This window comes from Nicotiana tabacum, chromosome 10, assembly GCF_000715075.1.
Source record: "Nicotiana tabacum cultivar K326 chromosome 10, ASM71507v2, whole genome shotgun sequence".
Taxonomy (NCBI): Eukaryota; Viridiplantae; Streptophyta; class Magnoliopsida; order Solanales; family Solanaceae; genus Nicotiana; species Nicotiana tabacum.
The window spans coordinates 24,689,132-24,712,615 of NC_134089.1; the positions used below are offsets into that span (position 1 = coordinate 24,689,132).

At 36.0% G+C, this 23,484-nt stretch overlaps 1 protein-coding gene and 1 non-coding gene across 8 annotated transcripts in view; one reads left to right on the top strand and one right to left on the bottom strand.

The window, feature by feature from the left end:
• Positions 1–42: 42 nt before the first annotated feature.
• Positions 43–23,484, bottom strand: part of LOC107797361 (E3 ubiquitin-protein ligase PRT6) — a 45,248-nt gene continuing 21,806 nt past the window's right edge. The window contains exons 5-20 of one of the 7 annotated variants that reach the window (XM_075222731.1): positions 11,451–11,694; positions 10,671–11,378; positions 7,600–7,800; positions 6,808–7,472; positions 6,447–6,498; positions 5,739–6,366; positions 5,441–5,649; positions 4,794–5,329; positions 4,597–4,701; positions 4,442–4,508; positions 4,268–4,345; positions 2,674–2,742; positions 2,391–2,482; positions 2,156–2,291; positions 445–495; positions 43–348 (exon numbers count right to left, since the gene is read on the bottom strand). In XM_075222731.1, the coding sequence (XP_075078832.1) occupies positions 2,408–2,482; positions 2,674–2,742; positions 4,268–4,345; positions 4,442–4,508; positions 4,597–4,701; positions 4,794–5,329; positions 5,441–5,649; positions 5,739–6,366; positions 6,447–6,498; positions 6,808–7,472; positions 7,600–7,800; positions 10,671–11,378; positions 11,451–11,694 (3,637 nt within the window). In that variant the 3' untranslated portion in view covers positions 43–348; positions 445–495; positions 2,156–2,291; positions 2,391–2,407. Of the gene's footprint in view, positions 496–2,155; positions 2,292–2,384; positions 2,483–2,673; positions 2,743–4,267; positions 4,346–4,441; positions 4,509–4,596; positions 4,702–4,793; positions 5,330–5,440; positions 5,650–5,738; positions 6,367–6,446; positions 6,499–6,807; positions 7,473–7,599; positions 7,801–10,670; positions 11,379–11,450; positions 11,695–23,484 lie in introns of all 7 variants that reach the window. The other 6 variants (XM_075222730.1, XM_075222729.1, XM_075222728.1 and 3 more) reach the window with 6 other exon arrangements.
• On the top strand, positions 10,027–10,132 carry LOC142165552 (small nucleolar RNA Z279/snoR105/snoR108). The gene has a single exon (XR_012696213.1). It is a non-coding gene; the product is annotated as a small nucleolar RNA Z279/snoR105/snoR108 (small nucleolar RNA).

Here is a 23,484-nt window from a genome sequence, read left to right on the forward strand (position 1 = left end):
GTATATAAATTTAGGAGCACAAGCTAGCTTAACAAAAAAAGAGGAAGGCAATTTGAATATTATCGCTTGATTATAGCATATTGCTGTTTAGGTCTCTATATATACACAATTCATAGTTGATGACACTTCAATCATCATTGACATGAGAACAAAGGAAGCCAAAGGGCAAGGCTAGATTGTTGCACATATATAAAAATCCATATGGCTAGACATTAAGATACACTTGAAGGAGAGCTAGGTGACAACCCGCTACTAATGCTTGCATTAGGATAAGTTGTCTGCATAACATCCCTTGGGGTGCGGTCCTTCCCCGGATCCTGCATAACATCCCTTGCTTTGTGCACTGGGCTACCCTTGTTGAAAGAAAGCAAAGCAGTTATCATATTACATCTGAAGCTCCAAATTTATTCACAATTTCTGTACAGCTAGGTGCTGACAACCCACCGTTCCATCTCCACCACCGAGTCATTTTCATGGAATGCAGGCATCCTATTCCTGCGGGCAAACCGTAATCGTTAAAATAGCACGGTCTAGCCAGTTTTCGGTTTGGTCATTCAAAAATAGCCAGCATTTGCTAAGTCATTGACTATTTTGCTGCAACAGAGACCGGTCCAGCATATACTGGAGTTCGGTGCACCTGTGTATGAACTTCCAGCATATTATGCTGAACCGGTATACTTTGCTGGATCCAATATAATATACGGGAGACTGGAGCACCGGTGCTCCAAACTCCAGTATATTATGCTGGACCGGTATATTATACTGGAATTCCAGTATATTAGACTGGAGTATTTTTCCGGATTTTGAACAGTATTTTCGTTCAGATTTATCTTTACATGAAAAGTGGCTAAATTTCGATTACTTTTAAAACTGTGGTTATTTTTGAATGACCACTTGTAAATCTGGCTATTTTTGAATTTCTCCCTGTCACATGAAATTTTAACTAATTAACATAAAGTAAAAAATGCACAATAAATCAGCATCGCAAGACTCACACGAGGAAGTATTTGTCACGAAGAAAAGGAACATAAAATAGAACAACAGGAGTGGTCTGCAGTCAACTAGAATAATCAATAAAACCCCAAAGGAAAAAAGAGAGGGTGATGCAACCTTGCGCAAACCATAGCGAGGGCTTAAACAAGCTTACTCTAAGCAATGCCATGAGAAGCTATACAGGAGGGAAATTCGGCAGAGAAGCTTATCTTTATTCTCGTAAAGCATCTCAATTTAAGTCCTATACCTCTTACATTGCAACAACTATGCCTTAGTCCCAAATAAGTTGGGGTTGGCTATATGAATCCTCACTACTTCATTTAATAAGCTCAACTAATGCCATCATCATGCCAAATAAAATAAAAGGGCAAAAATAAGTTTATATATGTATGGTCCATACATTGCTCATATTAATATGTTGTAAACAGACCTCGAATAAAAATTTAAATGTAAGAATGCATTGATATATTAGTAGGCCTGTAATTGCACCCCAGGCTTACAGGTCCCACCTATAGGAGTGCCAACTTGGGAAATGTCGTGCATTCTGATGCCATTGCACAGTAAAAGATGCCAAATACTCATAATTCGGATACGTTGTCTCTTTTGGTCTTTTTGAGCCGAGGGTCTTTCGGAAACAATCTCTCTACCTCCTCCGAGGTAGGGGTAAGGTCTGCGTACACTCTACCCTACCCTCCCCAGACCCCATTTGTGGAATTTTACTGGGGGTTGTTGTACACAGTAAAAGATGCCAAATACTCATTTGCTAGGAAGTTACAACAAGGTGGTCTGAGACCTTTCAAGCGTTTTAGCGTCTTTTGATTAAGTACAATTAATCAATCCTAGTTTAGCAGAAAGCTCCAACAATAATCCTATCCTACCCAAGTAATCTAACGCAACTTATAGCTACAATTTTATTGATACCTTGAGGCTCCACCTGTCACTATATTGATGTAGCATATTTCAGGAACTAAATAGGTCAGATTTTCAAAATATTTGAATTACTACAAGTGGATGTTAAAAGATTCTGATGACGAAATAATCACAAGAACACTGTCTGATAAGCCTCGCTGATGAAACAAGCAAATGAAATTGCTTTTGTTCATAATGCAGAATAGACAAAGCGAAAATATGCCGGGGGGGGGGGGGGGGGTTACAGACTAACCTCAATAATATGTACATAGAAAGCACAAGACCGCACTAATAGCGGACTTCCTGCATCATTATCATAACTATGAACCAGGGGACAACAAAACAATTGTTATCATCTTTAACGTATTCGAGTCGGACATAACCTGCAACTGTCAAGAGAGCCAATGAAAAACAAGACCGCAGGTGATTGTAGAAAAAACGATAAGCAGAATACAACAACTATTATTGAACTTTCATCAAACCTTCACCATCATAAAATGCCAAGCTAAAGCATGAAAAGCGCGCCAATAGTTGTCTGACGAAGCATCTTTGAACTTCGATCTAATCCATGAGAAGCCACCTAGAGTTTGGAATGAGAAAACAATCAGCAAGCAAGTACAACCTTAGAAAATGATAACTGAGATTCGATGTTGACACTGAAGCAAAACACAATGGTTATGTTCATTCAGCAGAAATGATAAAAGTTGAATTCCTTAACAACAATGGCTAGCACGGTGACACACAACTAGTGACAATGGCTAATTTCCTTACCATATGAGTTAAGGCAGCATAACGTTCCTCATTTAGATATAATGGCTTTCCCCTATGCATGTCAATATCCTGAAGAATAGGAGAGGAAGTGTGTAAGATCCAATTTGATATGTGGACATGCTGGTTTAGAGCCCAGATGCTTCCCCACTCCAAAAAATTTTACAAGAAACAAAGCTCAACGCACAATGCACATATATCTGGACATTTTGGTCTTGACAACCGCAACTGAGAAAAAGAGGAAATAGAGAAAGGAAAAGGGAGGGAAGAAAAACAAAAACATGCCAATCCATCAAAATTCAAAGAAATAACAAGTGACAATTTAAGTCTGTACCTGTCACATGTGGGAATTATGATGAACATATCTTAACTTCACTACTACTCTTATTTTATTTTGGCATGGTGATGATATGAGTTGAGTTTAAAGAAAGAAGTTAGGATTCATATTGCCGACCCCAACTTTGTTTGAGACTGAAGCGTAGTTGTATTTGTATCTTTGACGAAAATAACAGATCTATATTTTATAATTGAATTGAAGACATTTGAGGCATAACCTTCTTCCTGTTGTTTTCTCTCCAAAAACACTCATTTTTTTGTTTTTCAGTCTTCTTAAATTTCAAAACAGGAGCTTGTAAAGCACCTTCGTTGGAAAAGAAAAGGTACATGTCACTTTGCTTGGGCTTATTATGAGCTTAGTGGCTAGAGATAGTGACAACAAACTTCAATAAGAAAAATTTAAACTGCTGCTTGACGCTCTTTTGCATGTTTAATCAGTAATGCTTCTGACCGCTATGTTATTCGAATTCATTTTTGTCTCACGTTTGCTCTTATATAGCGCGGGTTACATGATGATGCTCCAGACCACTAACTGTTAAAAGGAAGATATTTTACAGACTAATATTTTTGTGTGCAATGGACCGAAAAGAGGGAGAAATAGAACAACAGATAATGGTAGAGAATGAATAGCATGAAGGAACTCTTCAGCACATGTATCTTAGGAGGTGATCTCATTAATGAACATCTCCATCATGGCTCCCAATTTTTTAGAAGAAAGGAAAACTAGCCTGGAACCTTTCCTAAATTGAATTCATTCTTTAATGATTTTTCCGAGCAAGAAGCAAAACTTCCCTTTTTCATCAACTCCCTTAGAAAAATGAAAATAAAGAGAGAAGCTTGTTGTCAACCAAACACCTTGGCTGCTCTGAAGCTCTTCTATGATAGCTAAATCTAACCATTAATTTACCTCTTCTTTCTTCGTTATTCTGGCTAGTCTGATAGTGTTTTATATAGGACTGCTAGTGGTTATTATTCCATCACACTTTCTATTTTCTGTTTATTATTTTTTTACTTTTATTTTATATTTTATTTACAATTTTTATTATTGCCATAATTATTGTCCTCCCACTTATTTGTTGTCACTTACGGTGCTGATCTTATTTGTATGTTTTATGCTGTTGTTACAGATCTTTTGTTTTTGAGCCGAGGGTCTCCTGGAAACAGCCTCTCTACCCTCATGGGTAGGGGCAAGGTCTGCGTACACTCTACCCTCCCCAGACCTCACTAATGAGATTATTAATGGGTTGTTGTTGTAACTTACCTCTTCTCCAAATGCATCCAAATATGGTGATGGCCATGGTGCCTGAGTAGCAGATCTGTGAAGCCATATTGTTGTTTTCTACAGTGAAAAGTAAAATTTCATTAAGCCAGACAGTATTTTACATATCAAATAGGTCAAGAGAAATAAGTAAAGCAAAAAAGGAACAACACTTACTCTGATCAACAAGAACACCCCAGTACCGGCACCACAGGCCATTGCATGAGTTTGGCACCCACTTTCCCTGGAGTTCAATTAAATGCGTCAGGCACAATATTAAAGACCATAAGAAGGTTTTTTAAAAAGAAGGTGCAACCCAAGTGTATTTGGACCTGCAACATGTCTTCCAACTTGCGGAGCACAATTTACCACATAACAAGCACAATGCAGGATCCCTCAGAAGAGCTCCGCAATCTGGGCAATTCTGTTTAATATACCTGAAGGTAACATCAAGACATCCTGAGTTTTAGCTTGTCCACACAAAGATAGAAGACCAGTCAAATAATTTCTATCCATATCTAAAACCAACCTCTGCAAGAGGTCCTGATAAAGATGAGGCAGAAGCATCATTCTGAATGGGGTTGCAGGAGTGGAATATAAAACATCCTTTAGACTACAAGTTTCAAACTCCTTGTAGAAATGATTCAGCCATTTTTGAACCATTGGACGAATTGAGATATCATTGAGAACATTATCAAGTGTGGGAATCTTTAATATCTTTTCCAACTTTTCGATCTGGACGAGCTCTGTAGCAATGTTATCACCACAGTACATCAGTTCATTAGTTGGATATGCTGATTCATCTAACTTGTTAATCCCACCACTAAATGGCACCACTCTAGAAGAATGAATCAATTTCCACAACAATATACATCTTCTTAAGTAAGGAAAAGTCAAACTGCGAATTGCATCTTTGATATCATAAGTTTCTATAAAATTAGAATTAAAATATTCCTGAGCAACTCCATGTTCTCCAATTACTTTATAGATGTCAGTAAGTAGAGAATCATTGCATCCTAACTCAGGCATATTGCATTGGTGCGCTCTGCAATAGGTTATTACAGCCTGCAAAGAAAAGACGAGAATATTTTTCTAACCATCTTGGAGCTAATGAAGCGCAAAGAGATCTAATATCTACCAAGAAAAAAAGGATTAGAAGAAGGGAATTTGTGTAACCTGAGTGACAGCAACAACATAGAAAAGATGAACAAGGGACAAGAAGGCATCTTCGCATGACAACAATGGACATGGAAGGCAATATATTGTCCACATTAATGAAGAAAAAGCATCATGTGCAAGAACTGGATCAGAGGACCATCTCCAAAACTGAATATCAGGATACTGATCTTCTGTTTCAGCGCATTCTAAGATGTCTTGCATATTACCTGCAAAGCATATATTCCAATGATCTCATCTTTCTCCTTTTACAAAGTAAAGGAAATTTAAAAGGTAATTCAATGGAGCATAAATATACCTCCAAAAGATGGATCTGGAATTTTATCTGCAGAGGTTCCAGCGCATATAGACTCTGCAAACAGCTGAATGCCTCTCAATCTCAAGAGGACAGTAAGTGAGTTCTTTGTTTGTGTGCTTTGTACAATACTTAGTAACAAAGCCAATATAAAACCATTTGAAGATTGGAGTTCTTTGTACAAGGCACCATGACTGTAGTTTGGAGCTAATGATGTATTTCCCCCTCGAGCAGCAATTTCAGTGGCTACAAGTGAGTACCTAAGAGTGTCATATAGAATCAAAGAGTGACTAAGTCTACCAGATTCTGAAATCTTATCCTTGTCCGGAAAGTACATTCCACACAACATACGATACACAGGTTCAAGGTTTACTTTCATCCTCCCAAACTGCCAAAGTGGAAGTCTTTGGAGAATCTCTCTACTTCTAACAACAGCTGCTGCATTTTGTAGGAGAAATAAAGCTTCTTGAAAGTGAAGTGCATCTACCGCTCCACTTGACAACGGTGAAGGGCCAACAGCATCGGATGGACTGGAAGTTGAGCAAATGGATGTGAACCTTCCGGAATCTGCAGGTAATGCTGGCAGGACTGAGTTGGCAAGTCCACGGCATACAGGACAAAGAAACTCACCCTGAAAATAAAAAAAAATCAACAATATAATTCAGCAATTCACTCCATCACATAGCAAAAGGTAGATAGGAAGTACTGTACCTGATCTGGATCTACAATATGACCTCCTTCAAAAACAAGTCTTCTGTTATATCTGTACAAGAGTGATGAGACAGTTAATTCACTGAACTTACTGAATAGGACTGCCAGGCCAATTATAGGACATAATATTACATGTATTTTATAAACTCTAATGTGCAAACCATTTAAGTCCGAGGACATACTAGACTAGAATAAAGCAAATTAAAGATACAAGTCAGAAAAAGAAAAGCAATCCTAGAAAGAAGAGAAAGAAACTCAAGAGACCCGAAAACCAAAAGGAAGAATGGTGAACCAAATATAAAAATAATTCAAGTCAATTGGACCATAGTCTCAAAGAAAGAGGAACGGATAAAAGAGTTACCTTTCCTTTAGTGATGATAAATAGCGGTCAAGACATCCCTGATGCACAGCATGTCCACACGATGAAAGATAAATTCCATCACAATCTGAGAGACCAAATCCGTAATACGCTGAAAGCGGCGTACTTGACTCTAGTTGAACCTTGTACACACTTTCAGATGCAGAAGGACTATTAAGATTTTCTCCTGCAAGAGCAGAAATGTACTTCCCAAGCAAAAGTGACTCAACACTCCCACCACCTCCTCCTGCAGAAATTTTCTTATCATTTCTTAAAAAATCCCAGTACCACGAATTGACGTCCACCTTTTCGCGTGTGAACGAATATAATTGTTCTTCTAGCATCTCAAGAGAAAAATCTGTGTCTTCGTCGGCATTGTTTGATGTGCAAGGCAGTTGAATCTTCAATGCTGGGAACTTCGCCCTAACATATTCAAAAAATGCTCCTACTTCCTTAGGTTTCCCTTCCAGAGCAAACTCATTTATTGCATGTTGAATCAATTGCGTCAACTGAAAAGATGAAATCACTTCTCGACTGCTTGATAAAATGCTCCTTTGAGATGCGATATTTGTCAATCTTTTGGCACAAGATGCTGGTTCTTTCCCGGAATTGGGGGTTTGTTTCCACGAAGGAGGTCCTCTATTGGTGAAAGTCAGTTGTCTGGATTTCTTATTTCAAGAATCACAATAAAAGAAGTAAAGATTTAACTTTAGTAGACTCCCCAAGCACAATTATTGAGATAAATCAGCAGAGATATCCAAGCGCAACGAAGTGAAACAAACACAAAGCACATACCTGAAGAAGAATCAGGTATGATAGAGGACTTCTAGAATTTGGATCATGACAGAGAGAGCAAATGAATGGAGTAGCCTCTTCAGAATTACGTCTAACATCTGATTCACTTCTTTCTTTACCAAGTTTCGAATCATCTGAACCAGCTTCTGCAAAGGAATCTATGCTCTGTAAAAACTTAGATTGTTGCACCCTCATCTTTTCCTGCAATGTAGACATGAAATACATATGAAAGTAACCGAGTCAAACCAGAAATCTGACTTTAGTGTCAACTGAGAATAGAAGGAATAAGGTTACTCTGGTTCTACAATGATTTCAACTCACAATGACTAGAAACTATCTGAACTTTATAAGGTAACATAGCACAACGGAAACAAGAACAACCTAGATCCAAGGAAAGGAAACACAAGCACATCGAAAGATGAACTATGTGCCAATTTACATGAAATACATATATAGTGCTAGGCTGGAATTTCTGTAAAATCTATAGTTTTGATTACAGAGGCTAAAGCAAGGCAGCCTCCAACTCTGGGCACTTAATATAACAACATCCTTTAGATGTAGCAGCTTTCTTTATGGGAATGGTGCACTTCAATAAATGTGACATAAACTTGTACATGTGTCTTCTATTATTTGCATCTGTCTACTTCATTTCAAAACCATACTTCACCTCCGACATGGAAATTTTTACGCTTAATACATACTTTACCCCTTAACTTGCATGCAAATGCCTTTGACACACCCCATTTTCACGGGCAACCTTTAACATATCAAATCTTTCTCCAGCTGTGTCTTTTATACACCACTTTGGATATTGGGTGCACACATGCTTAACCAAAAAAAGAAGCGCGTAACTTGTGATAATTTTGTCTCAATCCTGACACGTGTCAAGATTTTACATCATAATTGAATTGCATCTCCTTGCTTCATCTTGCACATTATTAACCAGTTTGAACTTCATGGATTTTAAAACTCTTCTCAATAGTAAAAGTCATTGGTGTAAGCCCTTCAAAGACAAGAGACCAAGAAAATACCTTTGATTTTAATGGAAGCTCAACTTTCAGGAAAACGAAGACACAGAAAAACTCATCAATGGAAGCGATCGTTTGCAGTCATAATAAACCATTTTGAGAAAGTTGTTTGAGTTAGCCTTATTTTATACCACAGTGGTGCCCCAACCACCTTGCGTGCACCTCAACTATTCCCGGGTACCTGCTACCTCTCACCAGAGGTAACTATCCCACCAAGACTTAGGAATGTGGGAAAAAATAAGTTAGTATTTTTTGTATTTGCTGGGATTTGAACCTTGATCTCCAAGGTTTGCACCCACTTCATTAACTATTAGGCTAGAGACTTATGAGTAAATTTTTATTAGCATATTATGCTTTTAGTAATAGAAAAGAAATAAAGCAGGAGATATAAATTTATCTTAACCCAGTTTTAATTCCACTAATATTATCATCTTTTTGTTATATAAAATTTTTAAACAAGGAAGTGTTTTCACAATATGATATTATAAGTGGTACTGGAACGTATCAAACAAAGAAATAAATGACTTAAGTAGTATTTATACGGGTTTCCAGTAGAATGAACACAGTAGAAACAATAAGGATCTGAAGTCGTACTACCCCTCAGTCCACCTTAAAAAGATGCTAATCCTACATTGAGCTGGATAATAGAGAAATTCACAAGCCTGAGACATGTAACATTTTAATGTTAGATGAGCGGGACTAAAAGCAAGAGATAAGGATGCACTGATAGAATTGAAAAGAAATAAAAAGAAATCATCATTAGATTAAAAAGACAAATCAAACTTTAATCAATGCAACTAGATAATAGGTCACTCAAAAACTAAGGTTGAGGGTTGTACTTTGAATCTTTCAACAGGTGTGACTGGTACCATCAAGGCATCAACTACCAATTGCAAAACATGTCCTCTACACAAGAATTTGTCACATCTCATATTTAGTACGGAAAATATACGAGCTCTATAATGCGTATTACTGCATTACATTCAAGTACAACGAACAAAAGAATACAGGCACACATACTAGATCATGATTAGGTTACAAGATCTCAATAAATTATTGTTTCCAAGAGTGGAAACAAGGTCCAGAGACTTCAGGGTAGAGAAGAAACTAAAGGATGTAACAAAACTGAAACTTCTTCATACATAAAACAGTCTGACCATATCATCTGAATATTTAAGTTTTTTGGAGTGGAGAGAAATTTATTTATATTTTCAGAACCTCTTCTAATGTGCATCCGCACCCCCCCCCCCCCACAAAACCCCAATTGAACAAGCATGCAGAATGATTACCATAATAGTTGAAGAGAAAAGCGGTATCTCTGCTCACTCTACCATATCAAATAATGCAATCCACCTCATCTGAAAGCTCTTGCCAGATGATCCTTCTGGCAAGTTTTAATGGGATATGATTGGTAGTCAAAACTCGCAATTACTAAGTGAAATGGGTGTCCATCCCAGCCTGGTTACGACAACCATGGGCACTTTCATTTTTACCGATCCAATCCCTATTCTTGAAGGAAGTTAAAAAGAATTGCTAGAGAAGGGAAAATAAAGTATATTATTTATCCTTAACAATCATAATCATGTGAACATCATGAGATTCATACTCTAACCACCCGTAGAAGTACATGAAAGAATCACATTCTCACTTAAAACTTATGATGTGTAACTCTTCTCTAATTAGCAAAATTCTCATGCCAAAAAGAAAAAGAAAAAAAAAAGAAACTATGTTAGCTTGAGTAATTAAGTATCTAGTCTTCCAAGCGCAAGTTTACCAACTCTTTCTATGTCTCTTTTTAACCCTATACATACGGGGTATCTGATCTACAAGTATTCTGCATCTGAGTTAGAGGAATCCCTTACTTTGTGGAATTTAGTATTTCACTTGCATGTTTTCATATTTCACATGCTTTAATGGAAATAGCAGGAGCACAATACAAAAGCAACATTTTGAAGTTAATTGCCTAGAGAGCGAATAACACATTCCATGATTAGCAAAATATTTAACAAGAATATCCTTAACATTCTCTTTTAAATATTGTACCATTATAGCAGCTTGTCTCTCTCGAGCTTTAGCTTTGCGCTTATCACTGTCTGAAATTGATCCCAAGTTGTTAGTATCACCGGTCAACACAGATTGCGATAGTTGATCGACCACGTCAGGTGCAAGGTCTTGAAGTTTTATCTTGCATCCAGGTTGAAGTTCAGCAAATTTTTTCAATAGACTTCCAACTAAAGAAGAGAGGTTGAATATTCCAGCTTCCACAAAGTCGTTTTCTTTCCTAAATTTCCTCATCAACAAAACCAGAAGAGACAACAAGCTCTGATCACCATATTTACCCAATGACAATTCTTCACTAGCTAGTGCTACAATCGGAATGACATCATCCTCATAGCAACTATGATCACCAGATCCCCCATGCATAAAACAAATATCTAATGCAAGAGACAACAAATGCAATGCTGTTAACAGTACACCATCCGGAGCACGTAAATCGCTTGATTTATCAGAGAAAATAGCATAGAATACAACAGCCCGAACTATTTGGAGTACTGTCCTGCAAGTAGCTATTTGAGCTATTCCACCAAGAGGTGGATAAATCTTGGTCCATTTTGGAAGCTGATTGGTCCATGCTGATACATTACAGAACCGCATGTATCTCTCTTCAGCAACTTGCAACTCCTTTGAGTTCCAACGAGGATGGTATAAATCTAGCTCCGTCCAATAGGACGCCCGGAGTTTATACATACCCTGTGATAGCTAAGACATTAGGATCATAAGACAGAAAAACCAATCAGATAGACCAAAATGTCACAGACAAACCTGATTCATGCCAGAGGGATTGGAGTACACTGCTATCCTATCCAAAACCTCTTGAAGTTTATCGATCTTGGACAAGTCACGAGGCAAAGATTTCACCAACTGGCTACGAGTGGCATCACCAGTTGATAGTTTATATACCAATTCCCTTTGCAAACACTCACTAAGGGATAGCCCAGAAAACCGTCTTTCTTTCACTATTTGTATAATAAGAGTAAGCATCTCTTGAACTATAGTCGGCTCATACCTGGAAAAGTGTTAAAAAAGATGAAACCAAAAAGCAGTTAGATACTCCAGAAACAAAGCATAGAGATTTGAAAGCATTTTGCAGAATCATTCTGAACATAAACAAGGTTTCAGTAAATTAAGAAATTCAAATATACAAAATCTTAAGTTCACATAAAGCAAGCACTAAAGAATGTAAAAGGCCGCCGAAGTACCTCAGACAAGTCAAAATTAACTTTTATTCTTTAGCAAGTTACTTCTAACTCGGTAGTGATCCCACCAAATTGGACTAAAGGGTCTTAAATTCTCTATCTTTGAAACAATGGTCCAAATCATGGCGTATGATGAAAATCTTAAGGTATATTTATTTACACGTATGAGGACATAGCATACACGTCAGACATCAATATACACTAACCATTGATGAATCTTCTTTGTTATTCTCTAGTGTCAAGCACTTAGAATTGATGTAGACAACACCGCCATGAAATAAGACACACACTAACATCTTAGTTCTAGTGACACTACAAAATTTAAGTATTTAACAAAACAAACAATCATTCAATCAACTAGACCTTAATTCTGATTAGTTGAGGCCACCTATATGAATCGTCTGTATCCACTCCGCTCTACTCATACCATTTCATTAAAATACAAATTAATTCATCTTTTAAGGTAAATTAAGAGTTCTTTAAAACTAGACATTCTCTACATAGCTCACTTATACCTAATGCAATTGAACAACAACATCTACGCCTTAATCACAACTAGCTCTCATTGCCTATATGTATTTATTTAGATTATATCATGTTCTTAGTAGGTCAAATGATCCGAGAAATTGAACTACTTCCTTCTATGTGATTTTAGGATTATCCATCCATTTTTGTTATCTTCACTCATCATATTGTATGCCTGAAGATTGATACATCTAAATGTTTATGTAAAATATGACCAAATCATCTCAAGCAGCATGTTCTAATCATATCCTTCATGTGCTACATGCACCCCCTTTTTGATGTTATTCTAATATTGTCCAATACTAAAGGTTAGCTCGTTCATAAATACAGTAAACAAGTACGAAATCAAGAAAGATCCTTAATATTACCCGCAGTATGGAAACACTTTTATATCTTTGCCCAATATTTTCATTGCTTCTCATAATTACCGGTATATTTTTTAAAGGCGTTTTCTAGGAGAGTCTCAGAGCGAGCACCGGGGTGACGCAGGCGAAAAACGCACCGAGACGGACTAGTAGTGGCGGAGCCACCTTATAGGAAGGGGTGTCAAATAACACCCCTTCACGGGAAAAATACATTGTGTAAGTAGGTAAAAAAAATATTTATAATGTATATATGCTATGTGTTGACTCCCCTTAATTTTCTGGTATATTTATTTTAATATATTTTGACACCCCTTAATAAAAATTCTGGCTTCGCCAATGCGGACTAACGGGGTGCAAGTATCGTGGGGCATAAGTCCCAACCTTTGGGGCGTTCATTTGGGGCATAAGACCACGAAACTTCCCCAAATTAGAACCAATGACGAGCTTTGTGTGAGATGGGCTATAAACATACCAAGGTGGGCGGGTGGTGTGCAAGTATTGTGGGGCATAAGTCCTAACCTTTCGGGCATTCATTTGGAAGCATAAACCCAGAGAACTTCCCCACAATGGAACCGAAAGTGCTTAAGTCCTTTATTTAATACTTAAAAACTCAAAAGTTAGATGAGTATAAATTCTCAAATTAAGGAAAAACTCAAAAGTCAAATGCTTTTTTTAATTATTAGTTGTAATCTCATACTCCTTTCTCTTTACATTTACTTAGCAACCAAATATTGCTTTGCTCTTTGTCTGTGAAATGCTAATTGCAAAGTAATAGCTTTGTCCTCCAATGCTTGCTCTGCTACCACGCTTTTCACTTGCAGTTTCTTTCCTCATCCTTTATTTTCTCCAAGTTTTTTTTTGTTGATCATTTAATTCTTTTTCAAGTAAGTTTTTAATTCTGGAATTCCTTTTGGCATGGCTCTAGTTTAGATATTTTTGGTTTTATTCCAAAAGATGTTCCATTTGTGTTATAATGCGCATTTGTGATTGGTTCTCGGGTTTTAGGTTTTCAAACAATAACTTTATTTAATTGTCATTTTATTCATTGAATTACTAGGAGCTACTTCCTCTGTTAATTTATAGTGATGATGTTTGACAATGCATGGAGCTTAATTAAGAAAGAAAGAAAGAAAATTTTTTAAAATTTTTGGTCTAAATTATATCAAAGATATTTATATGGCTATAACTCATTTCATTTAGAGTAAATGAAATGTTTAAAGTTGAATTATTTCTAAATATTGAAAGGTATCATTCTTCTCAGGGACATAAAAAAAAGGGTCATATAAAATGGGACAAAAGGAGTATCATTTTTATAACTCTATGGGTGTCAACCAAAAGCTTGAGACATGGAGAAGTACCTTGGAGAGTATGGCTTTAAGATTATCATTTTTATAACTCTATGGGTGTCAACCAAAAGCTTGAGACATGGAGAAGTACCTTGGAGAGTATGGCTTTAAGATAAATAGAAGTAAGATACATGCGCTGCAAATTTAACCAGCATGAGAAGAACGAAGTTGAAGTGAGACTAGATGGGATGGCAGCGCCAAAATGTAAACAATTTAGATATCTTGGTTCGTTCTTTCGAGAAAATGGAATGATAGATGAAGATGTTACCCATAGGATTATAACCGGATAGCTGAAATGGAGAAATGCTATCGGGGTGTTATGTGCAGCGTTGTAAATAGAGCTTGCCTCAGCTCTAATTTAAAGTTAAATTGTTCTCAAATATAGAAATGTGTCATTTTTTTTGGAACAAAGTAATAAGGAAATTATGGCGCTTATTTTATTTTTTGTTGATAAGATAAGTAGTATTATTAAGGAAAGTACCAAGATGGTACTGTAAAAACAACTTAAAACAGTACAAAAATCACCATATCGCAATTAAGTACACTCATATTAATGAATCTAAAAAGTCTAAAACATCATAGGAGTCTTCTACTCTCCTCTCCTTACACCATTAAAACAAATTTTCTAAGCAATTATACTTTACAACTGCTATTTGTTTCCTCTCCATCAAAACACCTCATATTCCTTTCCCACAATATTCTCCATAAGATGCATAAAGGAGTTGTTCTCCAAATTTTCTTTCTGTTTCCTGCAATCTTCTGTGCTTGCGAGGTGGACAATATACTTCGCCCATCTCTAGGCATCACCCGGTGCACTCCAAATAAACATAAAACAGACAGCCCAGATATGCCAGGCAAAATCAGAGTGTATCAGTATGTAATTTGTTGATTCTACTTCCTTCTCACATAGATAACACCTACTACACATTATAAATCCTCTCATCTCAAGAAGATCTTGAGTTAGACAAGTATTTCCAGAAGCAACCCAGCCAAAACAGGCCACCTTTGATGGTGCTTTAGTCTTCCGTATCATCTTCCAGGGCCATGCCTCCTTCCAATTATTCAAATTTTTCTGAAACATTACAGCAGCTATTTACTGTAAAAATTCCTTCATTGTTTGCCAGCCACACCTGTGAATCATTCTTCGAACTGTCCAGTTTGAGCGGTTCTAAAATAGCTAATAACTGACTAATCTCATCTATTTCCCGATCATTAAAATCCCTTCTAAATTGAATATTCCAACCAGCTTCAGAGTAACATTTTGAAACCACACAATCTTTGCGCACAGAGAGGTTATATAAAATAGGAAACTTATCTCTAAGTCTCTCATCACGTATCCATTTATCTACCCAAAATCTTATCCTTGCACCATTCCCTACCTTCAGCTTGACATTTGTTTGAAAATCCATCTACAACCTACTGATGTTTTTCCAAATTGTGACTTTACTTGCATGTAAACTAGGATTTGGATTCCAGCAGCCACTTTGCCAAATTTAGTATTGATAACCTCCTTCCATAGCTCAACTTTATCCTCATTGTATCTCCAAATCCATTTATACATCAAGCTTTTATTGTGCAACCTGATATTCTTCACTCTCATTCCTCTCCCTTTCTGGATACCATCACGTCTTGCCATCTAGCTATATGAAATTTCTTTTTTTTTTCTGAATTTCCTTCCCATAAAAAGCTGCTCCTCAATCTTTTAATTTTCTTCTCTACACTTACTGGAATGGGAATGAGGGATATTAAGTAAGTAGGCATGCCATCAAGAACACTACTCACAAGTAGGGTGGCAAACGGGCGGGTCGGGTCGAATATGGGACGGATCGAAAATGGGTAATGCAAAAACAGATAAATTAACCGATCCGACCCATATTTAATACGGATAAAAAATGGGTTAACCGGCAAATAATATGGATATCCATATTATCTACAGTTTCTTGAATATGATCACTTTTGGGAGAATTCTTAGTCTCCCAAACTAGAGGAACCCCCAGTTTGAGGCTTTACAAATGTAAAAGTTAAAACCCATTAGTTATCCATTGGTTATCCATTTCCTAAGTGGATAATATGGTTCTTATCCATATTTGACCCGTTTTAAAAAAAGTTCATTATCCAACCCATTTTTAATGGATAATATGGGTGGATAACCGATTTCTTTTATCCATTTTGTCATCACTCACAAGTGTAAGCCTACCCCCAAAAGATAAATATTGCTTCTTCCAATGAGATAATTTTTTCTAACACCTATCAAACACTCCTTGCCACATTGCTTGATCCCTCTGTTTGGTCCCAAGAGGAAGATCGAGATAAACTGCAGGAAACCTATCAACCTGGCATCCCAAAGTTCCAGCCACTTCTTCAATACATTCATCAGAATTCACAGCATAAACATTACTCCATGATAGATTAACTTTCAGCCCTGAGATAGCTTCAAAAGCTAGTAAAATTGCCCTCAAATGCAAAAATTGATAAAGGGTGACTTATCTGTCAACTTTTCCACTATCACCCCAAAAAACCAAACTCATCTATAACAGCCTCATACATCACCAAAGTATCATCCGCACAAGGGATATGTGAAACCTCCACCTTGTTATTCCCCTGTCCTTCAATATTGAACCCTCTTATCCATCCCCTTGCCTCTGAACTTTTTAGCAAGACCGAAAGCCTCCATCACCATCACAAATAGATATGGAGACACATGCTGATCGGTAAATCTACTATTAAAATGTTCTAGAATTGTAAGGATAAGGGTATAAACAACATCTTCTCTACCTTTAACTAGAGTCATGCCTATATTATCAACCCCCTCGTCAACGGCGGTAGCATTAATAACCGTTGCCTTTTCTTCAACGGAAAGATAGTTATCCTACCAGCCACGAAGTTGGCCAGTAAAGCCTGCAATAATCATTTTGCAAATAGTTCTATCTATGTTCTTAACACTTCTTCCATTCAAGTAAATCACTTCTTCCAGATATTGGTTTATTAAATCAGTTTTATCTTCATCTTGAATGGAGATTCTCCTAGCAATATGCTTGACTGAGGTATCATCAAATATTTTCTTCTGGGGAGTGCTCACGTATAACTGGATCTGTACTTTAATGGAATCCAATAATTCTTGACCGTATAACAATTTTGTTTTTGGATCATTCTTCATCAACTTATCCCAAAAATTATTGTAAAAGACCCTGTATAAACAAGGGATCTGTTCTTCAGTAAACCCCAATTCGGGGGTCCATTTATGAATCCACGGGATAGAGAATTCAATGAAGAAGTATATCTGATCAATTTTTTCTAAATAACAGATATGATATAAATCAGTTAAAAACGGAGAAATTTTTGTCCATTCTTTGTATAACTCAAGAAATGGCTCAGGCAAGATCTTTGTTGTGGGGCCGTGATATGACCACCAGTTCAGAAACCAATTAGGGATAGGTCCTACAAATATCTTTGCACATATTTTAATAAACCAAGTGTGTTTATGTCTATCATTGTTATAATATAATACTCTATCGAATGCCTGGATATAATCCCAGTAAGTAAAATTCATGGGTGATTTATTAAGGCTTATCTGCCTCTCTTTCATTGTGGATATCCCCCATTCTTCAATAAATATAATCTGCTTGATAATAATTTTTGAGAAGTTATAAATGTTCTCGCTTGTGTTATAACCGGAAAAGTGTTGGAATTCTGCACTACCTGTGCTGATGAGGATGGTCTCATAATAAGCGCGGGTTTTATATGATTTACCTGGGTAGTATAACCTAGTAATCAGGTATCTGTGGAATATCTTCCATGTTTCATCCTTTCGCTGAATCTCAGAGTTTTCTAGGAGAAATATTATTTCTTTCTTTAGTAGTTTTTCGTAGGACTTGATATCATCGTTGTCCTGTTCTCTAGAGATTGAAGCAAATGTATTACTTTGCTTTTTGGCGGCCAAATATGTCTGGGTCGTGACATATCTTCTGGAATATCATCCAGATGTATAGACGGACCTAATGAGGAATCTCCTTTATGAAATATCTTAGAGTTTATTAAACTCTTTTTCCCTGCTTGTATCACCGGAGAACTTGATGAGGATCCGTATGACGATCCTTGAGAATATGATCTACTAGGGGAAGATCTTCCCCTACCTCTGCCTCTGGTGGCCCATGAAGGGTCCATTCTGCACAAATAACAAGTCAATTTATTCTGAGAAGTAATAATCCAGCATATCATCCCTAACAACTTCAGCATAATCATGAATAGAAAATTTATTTTCAATCAGGTTATCAACGATTTCTTCAATTATGAGACTTTGTAGGTCTCGATTTAATCTAACCACTTTAAGGATAGTAATTAATAATTCTTCATCTAGAAAAGTCGTATAGAAATTCATAATCAGTCTAGGTCTTCTCGGGATAAGAAATCCAGAAGGGAATTATCAATTCCTTTTTTGTATTGAATTTCAAAATCAAAAGGCGCTAGTTGAGCTTGCCATCTAGCAAATATTAATTTAGACGCATCATGTTTGAAATCTTTGTCAAACATATATTTAACAGATTGAGCATCAGTTTTTATTAAAAACTTTTGATTATATAAATTGTCTTGAAATTTTAAAACACATTTAATAATAGTTAACATTTCATGAGCCACAGTAGCATATTTCTTCTGGGTTTCGGTCCATTTACCAGAGTGAAATCTTATCAGGCATTCAATCTTATTATTGGGATTCACTTGTTTTAAAATCCTACCGTAGCCAACGTTGGACGCATCTGTCTCAATAATTTTTTGCCATGTAGGATTAGCAAGAGTTAAGCAAGGTAAAGACTTAACACGCTGTTTAATACTTTTGACTAACGTAGTATGCTGGTCAGTCCAAGGCTGCTTATGATCCTTTTTCAGCCTGTCGTATAGAGGGGCTAGATCACGAGATAAACTTTTGTAGAAAGGAGATATATAATTCAAACTTCCCAAAAATATTTGTAATTGAGTCCTGTCAGTAATAACATCAGGAAATTTTGAGGCAAAATCAATCGATCTTTGTATCGGGGTAATTTTTCCTTGGCAAATATTATGACCTGAAAATCGAACATTTGTTTGGAATAGACTCATTTTTGGTTTAGAAATTACTAAGCCGCTTTGTATTACAATTTTCTTAAAAATATCAAGATGCTTAATATGCATCTCTAATGTTTTAGAAAATACTAATATGTCAAACGATGATAAAATCTAGATAAGGGTTAAAAATATCATTCATAATTTTCTGAAATTCAGAAGGGGCATTTTTTAAACCAAATGGCATGACATTCCATTCATATTGACCAAATGGAACATTAAAAGCAGTTCTATAAGTATGCTCCTTAAAAATTTGAATTTGCCAATATCCAGATTTTAAATCGAATTTTGAAAATATATTGGCGTCATATAATCTAGATAGCAAGTCCCTTTTATTGGGGATAGGATATCTAATCCATTTCAGATGTTTATTCAAAGGTTTATAATTTATATCTAATCTAGGAATACCACGTTCCTTTTCTGCAGCATTATTAACATAAAAGGCAGAACATGACCAAGGAGATTTTGAGGGTTTTATCAAACCCTTTTGTAACAAATTATCAATTTCCTTTTTGCAGAATTCGACCAATTCAACATTCATCTGGCAAGGTCGAGATTTAGGGGGGATATCATCCTCGGAGAAGTTTTCTTCGTAAGGAAGAGTTACAATATGCCTTTTTCGGTTCCAAAAGGCACTAGGGTGATCGGCGCAAACATCAACAACCATCTGTTCAGCAATCAATTTAATCTTTTGCTGAACCTTAGCAGATTGTAAAGTATCGAATATATTCATGATCAATATTTCTAATTGTAATGAATCAACATGCCTTTGTTTCATATTAATCAAGGCGTTAATATCTCTAGTTACGGGATCTGAAACAAAAGAATAACTTATCTCTTTATCTTGATAAGTAGCAGAAAAACCATGTTCATCTATGTTATTAAAAGGGTAAATAGCATTAATAAAATGGGTTCCAAGTATAATCGGTGGGTATAACTGGTTTTTTACCAAAAAGAAGAAATGAGGAATACAAACTCTATTTTGGCAAATACGAGTATTCGGTAATTTATACTCTATATCTAAAGCATGACCAGAAGCGGATTTTACCAAATGTGTAGTTTTTTGGAAATATTTGGTAGGAACCAGACCCTCTTGAATACAACTTACATCTGCTCCACTATCAATCATTGCTACATCAGTTAGAGAGAAACTATTATCAATCAAGATAGTACACTTACTGTACCATTTATGAGCCGTAACAACCTGCATCATTCCTAAAAACATATCAGATGTTTTAGGATTTGTTGTAACAGAAATTTCTTTCTCTTTATCATTTGAAAAATCGGAAATTTCCTTCGCCGTAAAATCAGTCGAAAAATCAGTTAGAGAATTATTTTTCTCAATTTGAGTAATCCGGTGATCACAAATCATTTGATTTTGTTTAATAGACTTAATATCTCTTTTCAAATTTTCAATTTTGATTTTCAAATCATTAAACGAAGTATCTCTGGTTGGCGTATTTGTCTTAAGAAGACGTTTATTAACTTCAGACAAAGAATATGGCGCAAAATATTCAAATTCGTTATTTGGTCTTTCAAAAGGCTTTGAACCACTAGAACTAGAACTTTCAGCCAAATTTATAATTTTTTTACGAAGTTTTTCATCAGTAATTTCCTTTAAAAGTTCTATGACATTGTCAGATGTAATAGTTTTTATATTCAAATCTTGAAATTGTGATTGCAATTTATAAAACTCATCATCGCAAGTGCAAATATCACCTTCACAAGCGGTGCAAGTATTATCCAAATCTTTACTACTTTCGGATAAATCTATCAGATCAATCTCAGCTTCGGACTCAGTCTCAGAACAAGTATAATCAGAATCTGATCCGGAAGTGTATAACAAGTTATAAACTTTGTCACGTAACCCATCGTCTAGTTCTAAGGTCTTTAACTTTTGAAGCTTGCAATTTGGAGCGATATGCCCAAATTTTCCACTTATAACACTTAATATCAGCGAGCTCTCTCTTTGATCTATTCTTCGTAAATCGAGTAGATTTGTGATGCGCTTTTCTAGTATCACGCTCTTCCTTAGATCTATATCTAGACCTTTTTTTCTTATACGGGCTATCAGGGTTAGGATACCTATGATATCTGTTTTTCTTCTTTTTCCTACTTTGAGTAAAGGTTCCGGGTAAACCGAATTGGGTACAGAAGTCATCTAATTGGGATTTCTCTTTAAGCTTATTAATCTTAAGCTGTCTAGAAAGCTTCAGCTCATTACACAAGTTTAATCCTTCTTGTGTACACACTCCTATAAGTTTACCATAGGTATAATTTCCATACGGAATTTCACCGTAACTACCTCTTAACGCTTTTCTTACTCTTTCAGCGAATAAGGAGGGAAGGTCGTCTATAAACTTAGCTTTCCAATGTTCATACTTGTTTTCGGGTAGCTCCATAACCCTACTCATAAAAGTATCTTTGTACCGTCTAAATTCACTAAGGGTCCTACATCTAAGCCCATTTAGTAAAGTACGGACGGTCTCATGCTGATCGGTAAATCTACCATTAAAATGTTCTAGAATTGTAAGGATAAGGGTATAAACAACATCTTCTCTACCTTTAACTAGAGTCATGCCTATATTATCAACCCCCTCGTCAACGGCGGTAGCATTAATAACCGTTGCCTTTTCTTCAACGGATAGATAGTTATCCTACCAGCCACGAAGTTGGCCAGTAAAGCCTGCAATAATCATTTTGCAAATAGTTCTATCTATGTTCTTAACATTTTTACAGATAGTTGAGTACATAAGAATTCTATGTACAAGAATAGTTAACTGTCTATCAGTTAAGCCATCAAGATTCCATTCATAAATTTCGGAACCGCTGTAAGACGTATTAGTCTGATTCCAATCGCGTTCCTCTATTAACACATCTTGAGGAATAGGACGGGAATAATAGTAAGTTTGCAGTCGGGGTTTGTCGGCATACTTACTATTGGGTTTAATTAAACCCTTGAGCTTATTAAGCTCTGACCACGTTTCAGTTTTATAATCGGAAACAGTCTCAATTTTATCAGCAAAATTTTTTGATAAATCAATTGGTCTAATATTTAAACTAGAAAGTTTCTTACCAAGAAGGTCTGCTAAGTCATCAAGAGATTTGAATTTAAAATCTTGAACCTTAGGAGGCCTTTGAACATGAGTAAGAACTACTTGATCAACCGATTTGATTCCCGAAGTGGAGGCAATATCGGTTGGTCCTTTGTTAGTACTCATCTTCTTTATTAAAGCAGTCAAATCATCCAATTTTTTATCAAGAGAACCGATATGTTCTCCTAAAAATTTTACATATAAACTCAAATAATTGTTTTGAGAAATCAATTTATTAATTTCTGTGATACTAACAGCTGCAACATTATCGTCAACAAATTTTTTGAAAAGCAGTGAAGGTAATACCAGTATTATTAGGTAAAATAAAGGGGGCTTGAGGAGGGTAAATGGCTTTAGTAATATTATCGCTCCCATCTTTATAAGATCTTTCTAACACCTTTATATAAAGAGGCAAATAAGTTGTTATAAATCAAGGAACAAAATACATAATTTGATTATGCAAAGCACAATTTTCGTAAAATTCTTGAGAAATACTATTTAAATCTTCTTTGTTATAAGCATCAAAAAACCAAGTTTTAAACTGGCTCCATTTATCACTAAAAATTCTTTTTGAATATATTTTCTTGCCCGTGAACCTGGTCTAAAATCAATTTGGTGTGGAATCATTAAGTATCGTTGGGGTCGAAATCCATTTCGGATACAGAAGGAATATCCTTATCAGAAACATTATCATTATCCTGAACAATATTTGTTTGAGGGTTAATTTTAACCCTTTCAAAAGGCTTATCACTAACTATAGTGTGTAATGAGGCTGCGCGCTTGCGAGCTGGACCATAGACTGGTTCAACAGGAGAAATATGTTAAATAGCAGGTAAAAGTCTATGACTAGAAAATGAGCGTCTATTATAAATAGTAGACTTATCATCAAATTGAATACAAATCCTACCGTCCGGGTTTTGAGTAACATGCGAACAATCAGTATTTGACAAGTCATTAGTAATTTAACTTGGGGATATAACCGAATTTAAAGTCTAAGTAGTTGGGAAATTAATTTCTTCCCACCTAATAGGTCTCCTAGTGGTGACCTTGGACCTTGCAAAATTGGTTTCTACTAATATGGTCTGATCCGATGTATCGTATAACTTACATTGAAGATTTAGAGTTGACAATAATTTGAAATATATCCTATAAGATAAACATATAAGTTCAAA